This window comes from Verruconis gallopava (assembly GCF_000836295.1).
Source record: "Verruconis gallopava strain CBS 43764 unplaced genomic scaffold supercont1.18, whole genome shotgun sequence".
NCBI lineage: Eukaryota > Fungi > Ascomycota > Dothideomycetes > Venturiales > Sympoventuriaceae > Verruconis > Verruconis gallopava.
Genome location: NW_015622154.1, coordinates 20,225 through 32,635, shown reverse-complemented (window position 1 = coordinate 32,635; position 12,411 = coordinate 20,225). Strand labels below are relative to the sequence as shown.

General features: G+C 48.6%; 5 protein-coding genes across 6 annotated transcripts; 2 read left to right on the top strand and 3 right to left on the bottom strand.

The window, feature by feature from the left end:
- Nucleotides 1-21: 21 nt before the first annotated feature.
- Nucleotides 22-2,908, top strand: PV09_05624 (uncharacterized protein). The gene is made up of 3 exons (XM_016359151.1): nucleotides 22-630; nucleotides 688-1,267; nucleotides 1,321-2,908. The coding sequence occupies exons 1-3, from the start codon at nucleotides 564-566 to the stop codon at nucleotides 2,489-2,491; spliced, it is 1,818 nt and encodes a 605-aa protein (XP_016212830.1). The 5' UTR covers nucleotides 22-563; the 3' UTR covers nucleotides 2,492-2,908.
- Nucleotides 2,909-3,610: 702 nt separating this feature from the next.
- Nucleotides 3,611-4,911, bottom strand: PV09_05623 (uncharacterized protein). The gene is made up of 2 exons (XM_016359150.1): nucleotides 4,222-4,911; nucleotides 3,611-4,167 (listed from the first exon to the last, which is right to left on the bottom strand). The coding sequence occupies exons 1-2, from the start codon at nucleotides 4,777-4,779 to the stop codon at nucleotides 3,889-3,891; spliced, it is 837 nt and encodes a 278-aa protein (XP_016212829.1). The 5' UTR covers nucleotides 4,780-4,911; the 3' UTR covers nucleotides 3,611-3,888.
- Nucleotides 4,912-5,036: 125 nt separating this feature from the next.
- On the top strand, nucleotides 5,037-8,547 carry PV09_05622. 2 transcript variants are annotated; one of them, XM_016359149.1, is made up of 2 exons: nucleotides 5,037-5,248; nucleotides 5,464-8,547. In XM_016359149.1, exon 2 carries the CDS (start codon nucleotides 5,496-5,498, stop codon nucleotides 8,367-8,369), a length of 2,874 nt encoding a protein of 957 aa, XP_016212828.1. In that variant the 5' UTR covers nucleotides 5,037-5,248; nucleotides 5,464-5,495; the 3' UTR covers nucleotides 8,370-8,547. The 2 variants fall into 2 exon arrangements, with proteins under 2 accessions (XP_016212828.1, XP_016212827.1); XM_016359148.1 differs by having other exon boundaries at nucleotides 5,334-8,547.
- An 88-nt stretch (nucleotides 8,548-8,635) lies between these two features.
- On the bottom strand, nucleotides 8,636-9,597 carry PV09_05621 (uncharacterized protein; the record flags this gene model as incomplete). The annotated part of the gene is made up of 2 exons (XM_016359147.1): nucleotides 8,636-9,151; nucleotides 9,208-9,597. 2 exons carry the CDS (start codon nucleotides 9,595-9,597, stop codon nucleotides 8,636-8,638), a joined length of 906 nt encoding a protein of 301 aa, XP_016212826.1.
- Nucleotides 9,598-10,411: 814 nt separating this feature from the next.
- PV09_05620 (uncharacterized protein) lies at nucleotides 10,412-12,175 on the bottom strand (the record flags this gene model as incomplete). The annotated part of the gene is made up of 1 exon (XM_016359146.1): nucleotides 10,412-12,175. One exon carries the CDS (start codon nucleotides 12,173-12,175, stop codon nucleotides 10,412-10,414), a length of 1,764 nt encoding a protein of 587 aa, XP_016212825.1.
- Between the last annotated feature and the right edge of the window lie 236 nt (nucleotides 12,176-12,411).

Here is a 12,411-nt window from a genome sequence, read left to right as displayed (position 1 = left end):
CAGGCCAAGGTCGACGCAGCCAATGACGTTGTTGAGCGTAGGCAAACCAAGACATAGCTAACAGCCAGCAGCCAGCGACCAGCGACCAGCATTCGCCATTTCGCATACAGCCTTTGCAGCGTGGTTCGCTTCAGAAGCGCCGTCGAATGAGAGAGAGAGATCCTGCCACAACTGTGGCAACAGTTAGGGCCCGCAGCTCGGCGCAAACTCGCAGTCGTGCCCACATCCTTCGTCTTTCTTCGCCGTCCAAATACTCAACGATTAACCAAGCCAGAAAAGTAAGACCTGTGCCGGCCAGGCAGTCCAGCGAACGGACCAGCGTCCCCAAAGAACAACGACATACAGTCAGCTTCAGTATCCGAGTCTTGCCACGTACCTGAAAAGCAATCGCCAGTCAACGTCAGCATCACATTCCGGCGCATTCGGACACCAAACAAACCCAGGCTCTACTTAACGCGGCAGCAAAGGGCAGCTTTAGCGCTATTGGAATCGCTGCCGTGGCACGCAGCACTCAGAGGACGCAGCACATCGAGCGCCTGCGGGCGCAAGATTCGTCTTCAGTCATGGACTACGGCGGCCTGCGTCGCAAAGATACGACAAGAGGACCGCCTTTGCGAATTCTGTCGCTCGGTATGTTCATCGCCGTACAGACGAATGTCTCCTATCGCAACTAACGGATAGACGCAGATGGGGGCGGAGTCAGAGGTTACTCCATGCTCATCATCCTACAAGAACTTATGCACAGGACCTTCGTCGAGATAGAAGGACGAGCGCCAAAACGGAACGAGATACCCAAGCCATGCGAGCACTTTGACCTTATTGTCGGTACAGGAACCGGTGGTTTGATAGCGTTAATGCTCGGCCGATTAAGAATGGACATCGAAACATGCAAGGATGTTTATGTGCGCATGACAAAGCGTGTGTTCGAGACGGACAAGACCATCGCCGGGATCCCTTATCGATCTACACTTTTCAAGGCGTCGAAATTGGAAGAGGCGATACGAGAGTGTGTGCGGGAGCACACCGTGTACGAATACGAAGGAAATGATCAGGGCGACAGTCCACCCGAGTCGCCAGCCTTGCCAATGCGACCCGGGACTTCTTACTCACCCAACAGCCCAAGGGTTGAGAGAAGCCTCAGTTCGGCGAGCAGATATAGCCAGATTGGGACAACACCGATTAGAAACTTTAGTGGACAGTTTGCAGCTGCGAGGTGGGGAAATCCCAATGCATTGCTGTATGACGCAAGAGAAAACAGGACCAAAACGTGAGACCCGCTGAGTCTATGGCACCGTAATGGTTGAACTAATCTCAATCTAGTGCAGTCACGGCAGTTTACAAAGGTACCGGTAAGAGTGCCCCGCCTGTCCTCTTACGTTCGTATGACTCGCGAAGAGAACCTGCACCTGAAGAGAAATGCATGATATGGCAAGCCGGCAGAGCGACCGCCGCAACTGCGTTAGCCTTCAAGCCGATTCAAATAGGACAGTCCGTGTTTTTGGACGAAGGAGCAGGCAAATACAATCCTGCACCAGTTGCCCTAGACGAAGCTGTTCTCAACGAGTGGCCGGGTCGAGAAGTCGGCGTCTTGATCTCAATAGGCACTGGCAAGCGTCCGAACGGTACGAACTCACAACAACATCTTTGGTGGGAGGGCTTCGTGTCAAGTGGAATGGGTGATTTTGCCGAAGCAAGGCGAAGGCTCATTTCGAAAATCGAGGGATGTGAAGAAACACACAAGTACATGATTCACAAACACTTGTTCGATCGTAATGTTCCTCTTGAAAATTATTATCGGCTCAATGTAGACGTCGGTGTTGGCGAGTTTGGGATGAACGAGTGGAATCGTCTCGCCGAGATCAGCACAAACACCAGGCGCTACCTTGCAGAACCGGAGGTCCAAAACATGACACAAGATGCTGCTCGGAAACTTGGCGCCATTCGAAGAGCGAACGACCGTTGGAATCGTGCTCTGAATGGTCAACCTGATAACAGACTGAGCTGGGAAGTGCCTATCGAGGAGCTTAACCAACTCAATCAACCTGCACCACCCGCTGTTGTCGGTGCTGTTGAGCTTCCGGGCGAAGACGTTCCTCCGCACATGCAACAACATCCAAACCCTAGATTATTGAGTCCAACGTACCACCGACCGTCTGAAGACGACAAATTTATTGTCATGGCAGATGAACCCGCTATATACGTCGAACGTCCTACATCTAGCCACCATTCTCGGTACGACTATTCGCCGAGGGCTAGCAGCGAGCAGACCCGGACGAGCATTTCCAGGCCTGACGGTTCGAGCATCCTTAGCAGTAGCGTGGCGTCAAATCATCCACCACCCGTTCCGCCGAAGACACCAATCCAAGGACATTCTGAGTCTACAAGCATACGCTCCACGGCAACACCGCAAGGTGTTGTGCAACCACCATATCCAACTTCTGATGGCCCACCTCCCATTGTGAATTTAGCGAAGAAGCCCGAACTGCGTTAGGTGATTGTGTGTGGGTTTGCAGCACAAAACCCGGAGCTCTTAAGAGCACACTCAGCCTTCGAAGCAAAGCCGTAGCCCCTACATGAGAATTGAAAAAACAGGTAAGCGATGGAAATAGAAGGTTTACCCTAGCGACAAAGCAGATTCTTATCTCAGTGTCTTGACATAGCTGAGTGATAGTTCAGTCATAATATCTGTACATTACGCGATCAGGAACATTGGCCAAGTCGTGGAGCAGTGACCAGATGAACGAATCGTAATGACAATTTCATAATGTCGTGGAACGTCCTGTACTAGTTGTTTCTTACTTCGACCTTATACCAAGCTCGCTACACAATGTCACGAAACATCTTGTGCTTAGAGTACTGTCTCAACCCGTGGTAGGTATTCCTGCCGCAATCAAGTGCCATTTCAAACGCCATGCACTAAATGAGGATGACGTGATCTAGCATTTGCAATTTTGATTGATCTTTTAAGCATTTTCGTCGCAGCTTTGCTTTTCGGGAATTTTAACCCTTGCCACAGCAGCAAGTCCGATGTTATTGTTCTCCCGGTCTTGTCCATGAGCATCGGAGGGGGTCCCCAACTACGAGTAGTTATGACTGCTTCCATTCTGTCCGGGAACTACATGGTGTCAAGACTGTTATGGAAATCAAGAAGATCTAGCTCGCAAGTGCTCAGTTATACCCTTCAGATAAAGAAGTTTGCCCCACAGCAAAATAATCCCCCCTTTTTTAAGCACCTGCGCCGACATGACAAAATGGCACATAGATGGCATCCTGAATTCACACTGTCCTACTGTAGCTTAATCTACATCTAGGCCTTTCACAGGATTCGTCGACGTCCCCGAAAAAACTAGTTCCAAGTGAAAGTATCCGTTGTCAGGCGAGCAAACATATATGAATGTGCTAGAGACTGATATATTTATGAGGACTGAGATCCACATCGACAGTTGGATCTCATGTCATGAAAAAAAATACGACAGTCATAGGAGGCGACAGTCTTCAATTGCAAGAATTTATTTGCAAGAAGACGGGATCACTGGACATGGCTGGCCAAATCTCCCTGAGGACAAGACGTGTTGCTTATGCAAGCGGCAAGATGTAATTATCATGATTACTGCTCCATGATGGTGGTTAATGGACTGGAAACGAATTTGAAAGGATACAAATAAAGCCCATCTGTCTCATAAATGTGCAAGTTTTGCTATTGATAGTCCTGATCTAATGCAAGAACGATGCTATCGGATATGTTGTACAATTCTTTGTCTTTTCAATTCCTTGGGCGTCTTATGATGGCCTCCGAGTTAAAGACTGACTTTGAATTTACGTGGATTCTAGCAATTCAGTAAAATAGATTGCACTGTGAAGAACCGGAGGGGGTACAGGCGCTGAAAATCACACAATAGTCTCCAACTCTCTAGCATACCCCAGTGTATTTTCGATGACCTGGTCGCTTGCGCTTAAGATATCCTTTTCACTGGCTAGGAGATCTTTGTCCTGATGCGGGAAATAAATTCTACCATCTTTTACAGTCCAGCCTCGTGACTGGGCAAACTGGACCACGGCGCCTTCTGAATCAAGGAAGAAGAGGTTTTTAGCGTTTGAGATCGGCACGGAAGCGTACGCCTTTTCTGAGCAAGAGGCAATCTCGTCACGGATGGTGTTGATCAGAAACTGCCGAAGTAGTTGTGAGCACAAACAAGAAGAAGCTATCAAATTAGAACTTACGCTCGAGAAAATGCCGTATTCCTCGCTAGGTATACTGGAGCTTTTTGTCTCCTGCCATACGCGATCATAACTTCCCTCCATGAGTGCTTGTTCCAAGCGTACAGGGTACTGGATGAACTCATCATCCTCCAAACCTTTTGCGGTTGCCCCTCCCTTGGCCATCTCCAAAGTCTCCAGCATGGTGTGGAAGCCTCCGTAATCACCGGTGCTGAGAAGGAGTAGCAAGTACAATCCCGTTATCCTGCTCTGCTGGCTGTGCTCGGTGGGAAGTTGCGATTTTGGGAGCGCGTAAAATGGTTGTAATTGCTGGAAATAGCGAGTGAAAGAATCGGGAGACTGTTCGTTGTTCATGCGAATAGACACAATGGCACCCAGTTCCAGCATCTCCCTCGCAGCGAGCAAGTGGCTGGTTGGCGTCTGTGGTGATGGAATGAGAGCATTTAGATGCAACAAGGCAATTTTTGCTTTGGACAAGAGCTGTTGACACTGCTGGAAGTTGTTATGGTGAAGAGCTTGTTGGAGCTGCCTGCTCACACTGCGCAATTCGGCTTCTGCCATATCGACCCGTTCAGTTGTAGGCACTCTTTGTAGAGAACAGTACGCCGTGGGCGTGAACGCGAAAGAAGCTGCAAACGTCTTGTGTGGTAAGCCTTTATCTTGAGGTAATTGTTTGATGTGATTATGATTAGTGTAGGCTGCGCATGCAATATGTTGCTCTTCATGACTACGGGGTCCTTTCGAACCTCGCGCTAGGCGGAAAACGGCAGTGCACTCAAAGAACGAACCTTTTGGAACCATGAGCCACACAAGCTTCACCATGCGCGCTGCGACACCGAACACTGTGTGCGGGAACATCGGACAGGCCTTTGAAGTTTAAAATATGGCTGGGCTCTCCCATAAGCTACGCATCACGAAGTAGGGATTCAACTGTCAAGCAAACTGCGGCGCACAAGACTAGCAAAAGACATTGTGACGGGCTGCTAAGATCACGAGGGCAGGGCAGTGTGTTCATCATGGACGACAAAACGTATGTCTCAGACTCTCTGGTCAAGTTTGGAGGCGCGGATGCGGTCATTGTCGACTTTGTACTTGCTGAAGCATCCAGCTCAAAGACTGCCTCAGAACTGTACGAGAAACTATCTACGCTGCTAGATGGTAAAAAAGAAGACATCAAAGTCTTTGCAGAAAACCTGTTCAAGCGCACGGGCAGTAAATCATCGAAGAGAGATAATGTGTCAGCAGTCCCTCCTAAGCATGAGAAAAGGCGCTATGCCATGGTCGCGATGAACGAGGATTTGGAGTCCAACACCGCGCCGGCTTCACCGAATACTGATAGCACTAAAAAGAGTAAAGAGAAAAATAAAGAAATAAGCAAAAGTAAGGGAAGACGCGCGCTTCGGTCAAAGAAAGACGACTATGATGAAAGATGGGGCGAACAATCTGAGGAAGAGGTGCAAGATATCGAAGAGCCGGAATGGAAGAAACGCAGGCGTGTCGACTACTCCGTGTCTGAACCACCTACCCGGTCAGTTTCTGAGGATAGTGAAAGAGAGCGTGACCGGAAAGAGCTGGAGGAACTCGAGCAGAGACTTAAGGACAAGGATAAACGCGGGGAAACCAAAGACGATGATTCTAAACGGGATATGAAAGACGTTCGACTGAAGTCGAGGCAGCAATACTTACGCAAGCGTGAAGCCGAAAAAGTCTACCTCCTCAGGAAACAAGTTGAGGAAGAGGCTGAGGAGGAGCGTACAAATCCTGATCTTACGGAGCGGGAGCTGCGCGAATTCGCCAAGAATAGGGAACTCCTCGAGCTCGCTGAAGCACGATTGCATGCCCGCGATGTAGCTGAGGACCGTGACGGCTTTTACATGCAAGATTATGATCGGTCAAGTAAGAGCGAGACGCTCAATAAACGTAATAAAGAACGTGAGGGTGTCAGCGATCTTCAGCTTTGGGAAGAAGAGCAAACTCGGAGGGCGACAGCTACAGCGAATCTTCGTTCTCAACGCATCAACGCAAAGGACTACGAATATGTCTTCGATGAAAGCCAGAAACTTGATTTCATCAGCGGTGGAAAGATTCCCGGGACCATGAGCAAAGAGATGTTAATATTTCAGCAACAGCTCGACGCTGAGCTCAAAAAAGAGGCCACAATCAAGGAAAAAAGAAAAGAGTTACCAATGTATGCATACAGAGAGCAGCTCGTATCAGCCTTGAAGGATCACCAGAATATGATAGTCTCATCGGAGACTGGCTCTGGCAAGACTACCCAAATCCCTCAATACATTCTAGAAGAGAACATCAACAACGGTCTCATGATTGGTGTCACGCAACCCCGTCGAGTGGCGGCCATGTCCGTCGCCGCGCGTGTAGCCGAAGAGCGTGGCACGAGACTGGGCGCTGAGGTGGGCTACAGCGTTCGATTCGAGCACAAAGTATCGGATAAAACCAAGATAAAATTCATGACCGATGGCATGCTTCTGCGTGAGCTGGTGTCTGATCCAACCTTAAGTGCATACGGCGTCATCATGCTTGACGAGGCTCATGAGCGTACACTAGACACCGACATGCTTCTCGCATTCTTAAAGGACCTGAGCAGAGCCCGAAGCGATTTGAAAATCATCATCAGTTCTGCCACATTGAATTCGGCGAAGTTTGCAAGCTTTCTGGACGATTGTCCGATATTTCACGTTCCGGGAAGAACGCATCCAGTTGAGAAGATGTTCGCCCAATCGCCGGAGGCAAATTATTTGCATGCAGCAATAACGACCGTCTTTCAAATACACATATCGCAGCCTATCGGTGGCGATATTCTGGTATTCCTTACGGGTCAAGAGGATATCGACATGGGTGTCGAGCAGATCGAGGAAACCATGCGTAAACTCGGGAATCGCGTGCGACCATTGATTGTCTCTCCCATTTATTCGACACTTCCATCCGAGATGCAGGCTAAGATATTTGAGCCAACACCAGAAGGCGCACGCAAAGTTGTCTTGGCCACGAACATCGCCGAGACCTCTCTGACTATTGATGGGATCAAATACGTCATAGACACAGGTTTGGCAAAAGAAAACGTGTTCAACCCCTCGACAGGCACAAGTTCCTTGCAAACCACACCAATTAGCCGTGCATCCGCTGAACAACGAGCTGGTCGTGCCGGTCGTGTGGGCCCTGGCACGTGCCTACGGTTGTACACCAAGTACAACTTCTACACAGAGCTGCAGGAGGAACCTGTTCCCGAGATCCAACGTAGTGATCTTACAAGCGCTGTTTTATTTCTTAAAACCATTGGCGTGGACAACATTATCGACTTCGACTTTCTTGATGCGCCTTCGCCGGACTCTCTGATCAAGTCGCTTGAGCTTCTCTACATGCTTGGGGCCCTGGCGAGTGATGGACGTGTCACTCGTCTTGGCCGCCAAATGGTCGAAATCCCTTCGCATCCGCGGCTTGCCGCTGCTCTTATCGCTAGCCACAAGTACGGGTGTGTGCAAGAAGTTCTTACCATTGTTGCCATGCTCGATGAATCAGCAAATCTCTTTTTCCGACCGAAAGATCAAAAGGTGCATGCAGATAGCGCACGAGCACGCTTTACCCACAAGGAAGGCGGCGACCACCTCACCTTACTGAATGTGTACAACGCTTGGGTTGATGCTGAGTACAGCGTCCCTTGGTGCCGTGAAAATTTCCTTCAATACCGCTCCTTGCAACGCGCACGCCTTGTGCGAGAGCAATTGGAAGCACTTTGTGACCGCGTTGAAATCCCTCCAGACTCTAGCGTTGGATCCAATGAACATGTGCCGATACTAAAGGCGCTACTCTCTGGATTTTTCAGTAATACAGCAATTCTGCAACGGGATGGTCACCATTATCGGACGCTAAGGACAAACATGAGCGTGAAGATACATCCAAGCAGCGTCCTTTCGGCACAGGATCAAGCGTATAAACCTAAGGTGGTTATGTTCCATGAGCTCGTCATCACAAGTGGAGATTGGATGAGAGGTGTGGCACCTATCGAGGCAAGTTGGCTCAACGAAGTTGCTCCCCACTTCTGGAAGGCCAGTGAGGTAGATAAATTACAGGCGCATAAGAAAAAGGTGCCGAAAGGGCAAGGACTTGATGCATCTTCCGCATCCAAATTTTAGTATCTTTACATGCTCAATTATACGCATTTATGGACGCCATGTGGAAATTCGGAGGGGCATAAACATAACTGTGATTACACTACACAATACGCTTCCTTGAGTTACTAAGACGTGGGGAAACTCAAAACTTTCCATATACTGTATTCTGGAGAACAATAATACTTATCGTACTAAACAGTATTTAATCTCCGAAGACTTCGCCCTGGCATGTCGTGTATCGAAGACAACCAAGCACTCACAGCCGTCTCACTCTTGCGTTAGGCATCTCATGTATGTGCATGTGATGTGCCCGGAGCGTTGAACGTGGCATCTGCAGTACTTCCATCAGTCTGGTGTTCACCGGACGAGTTCTCATCCATAATGCTACCAGTTGCAACGCCTTGCGGTACTGCCATGTCGTCTTGGCCCGTTGCTGTCTGTTTTGGCAGATCCCAACTCGGCTGCCAAGCTTTCAACTCGTCCTCCGCGTCACTGAGAATCTGCCTAGCTTCCTCATTTTTTGAAAAAGGCTCATGACTTTCGCCTGGGACAATCGGAGTATCGTCGAGCAAGAGAAGCAGTTTCTGTGCCTGACGAGCTAAAATAGCCTGTTTCTCGGCGCGCTCGAGCACTGCAGCCGCATGGAGAGCGTACGCCTCTTTAAATTTTCTGCGGGTTACGTTTGTAAGTTGAGCCTCCGCAACAAGTGATTGAGCTTCAGCTCGCACAAGTTCTTGTTCGAGTGCTGGAATCTTTGTGCTGGTTGGCTCCTTGTACTTCAGCTTTTGAAGCTCGTCAGAGATCTTTTGGTGAATTAGCGCTTCTCTCCTGCAGATTGAGAATAGCGATGGAAGGATACCTTGACCTTTTGATCTCTGCTTGGCTGAATGCTGCTTTCTGTATTTCTAATTTGTTTCAAGATGCTTCGAGATTCCTCTAAGCTTGATGCGAACTGGTCTTCCTGCTCAGCGATCTCCGCAAGTAAGACTCCCAGCTTGTCACTAATCTCAGAAACAGCATCATCACCGGTGTCTTCTCCCCATTCTGACAATTGAGACGCAATAGACAAACTCTCACGTCCTGCAGTTTCGTAAGCGCTAATTGCATGGTTCTCAGACTTGATCAGCTTATATAGTTTCTTCGACGATTCTGGCTGCTGTAAACCGCGAAGCGTGGAAATGGCGAAGTGATGCTTCGGACCATCCGAGTCGCTGCGACCCTTACGGCCTCTGATACTGAGATTTCGCATCCTAAAAATTCAGGTCAGAGCTAACAATGCAGATAAATGACGCCGAATCCTGTCCTGACATATAAACATGCGACAGATCTCTCGAAAATTTCATGATGTAAGTAACATCACTCACATTTTTGTAGATGCTTCGTGGTGAATTTTGATCACCGGCTTCAGATATCAAGCTCTGTCTTATGTCAGGGCTGTACAAGCACCATTTAGCAGATCTTTGCCAGGCTTTAGCTGGTCGCAAGCGAGGGCGTCCATGAGGAAGTGGCTATCACAACTTACAGGTATTTTTGATTACAAAGTTCAAAAGGTTGGATATTTTGACTTAGCAAACTCTAGTTGATATGCCTAAACGAGAGAATCCCAGTCCAGGAAGCAGGCTCTTCTTGTACCAATTCGTGGAGCAAGTCCATGTCAAACTTTCAGCATTACGTCATGGACCCTTGGATCTTTCGGGTCGCCAGGGATTTGTTCTGGCCAAAAGCAAACTCCACATCCGAATGACGTTACAATAGACGAAAGCGACTTGATCTTCATTCAAAGACATCAGTAAATGATCCTAGGGCTGTAAATGTGGGACCTGAGAGAATCTACATACATGTTCAGAAACATGATATTTGCTTATTTTCTTTGCGTCTTTGGAGTGATAGACTGCATACTGCAGCGGAGAAAATCTTCCAAAATTTAGGCAGTGCCGCCTCGTAGAAAGTCTCGCCAGCACTTGGCCAAGTGACTTCGTGTCCGCAAATACCTCTCCGAAACGCCGAGACAATGCACTGTAAAACTATGGTCATACCCACCAACTCAGCGCCTATTCATGGACTCATAGAGTGTTGTAGTCATCATTTCGTGCCTGTCTCTGCTGTCGCCCACGTGCACGATTAGGGTTAACTGGACCTCGAGCATAGGCGCTATTCTCCCCTCCTCCGCCATAGCCGACACCAAATCCGCGATTATTACTCCATGTAGCTCCCTGGTGCCAGTCGTTCTGAGCGTAGCCTCCACCGTTATGTTGCTGCCAGGTGCTGTTAATGCCATTCGAGCCGTCATTGTAACCCATGGTACCCATAGCCTGGTTGTTGAAGGTGTTACTTTGCATTCCGTTTCCCATCATCATCATCATGGGATTTATCATCGCGTTAGGCATGCTCATCATACTTGGCATAGTTATGCCCATCATTCCCATCATGTTTGGGTTAAAAATCTGATTCTGAAATTGTTGACTATTACCGAAGTCCTGCGGAGCGTACTGCATCATCATTTCCATGAATTTCGGGTCAAAACCTGGCGGGATATTCTGCTGCTGTGCTGCAAGCATTGACTTTGGCGCCTTTGGGGGGCTTCGTGGATTCTCCAAACTTTCATCAGCCGGACGTTTCTTTGCTATGCTGGCATTTGACGGTGCCGGTGATGGTTCTTTTACCTCTGGCGACGGCGACGTAATTGCAGCAGCAGGCGACTTTGATTCCTCTATATCCGCTGTTTCAACCTTAGGACTTTTCGGAACAGCTTGATCCTTTTCTCTTGCCTTTTTCTCCGCGATCTTATCATCCTCATATTTTCGAATCTTGGCGGCGATGTCTTCATCGACAGTAAGATCATCGATCAAGACGCCGTCCCTTTGACAATTCGGGCATTCGAGGTCATTGTCAACAAGTGCGTTCTCAATACAATCATGACAATACGTCTTGCCGCAGCAAGGAGTCTTCACAGGATTCTCGAAAAGCTTCTTGTCAATTGGACATTCTAGACCAAGTTCCCGCAGTTCTTTGCTTCCCGCTGCCTCTGCCTCTTGCTTTTGCGCAGCGGATGCGTTTAGTTTGGCTTCCGCCTTTTTCCATGTAGCCGTATCTGGGTTTACAATGACATGATTGCCATCGGCATCCAGCATGATGGTACCCCCCTGCAAACCCTCCTCAATCTCTCCTTCACCCAGAGGTTTATCCAACTTCTTCATGAATGACCGGGGTATACCAGTTGTTCGCTTGATCTTGGGCTTTGACTCAAAATTTGGGTCGCTATTTGTAGGGCACATCTGAATCCAGTGGCCGGGTTGACCACACCTATGGCAAACATATTTCGGTGGAGGTTCATGATCAGGAACGTTGAGGGGGCGTTTGTTAGAGCTCTTGAATTGTACTCGCTTTTGCTGTGCCATCTCTTGTTGCTGCTGCTCCCATGACGCACCTTCAGCAGCGAAGATCGCATTTAGTCGCTCTGCTTCATTGGTAGCGGCACTGAAATCAGGAAGAGTTGTTGATGGATTTGATGTCACATTTTTGTTGATTGCTTTGACTGGCGCCTTCCCAGTCACATACCGAGAAGCTTTACCTCGACCAGGTCCCAAAGAGGGGGGTAATCGCCGAACAATAACAGAGGAAGAACGTGGAATTATTGTGGTGTCATCGGTATACTCTTCGGCACCTGTATCGTCATATAAGGAGAGGTCAAAATCAGTGCCATCGCCCAAGCCACTGATGGTGATAATTTCCCGCTTCAGTTCGAATACCGTTATTCCTGTGCCATCAAAAGTGACACGCTGAGGCTCCTTCTGAGACTTGAATTTGAAGAAGACTGTAGACGTCATGGCGACAGTTCGTTCAAAACGCAGCTAGCAATAAAGGTATTATGTTACCGTAGGCAAAAGCTGCTTTGCTTGACAACAACTTTGTGCGCTTGCGGCCAGAGAGTGTACGGTAGACACAACGCAGTGAGGTTCCAAGATGAAGGTGAAGAAGAAAAAGCTTCGTATTGTGGCCACTGAAGGCCTGTTGAAGTTGCTAGAAAGGAGGAAAAGTTGAAAAGAGTAGAGATACAATGCAG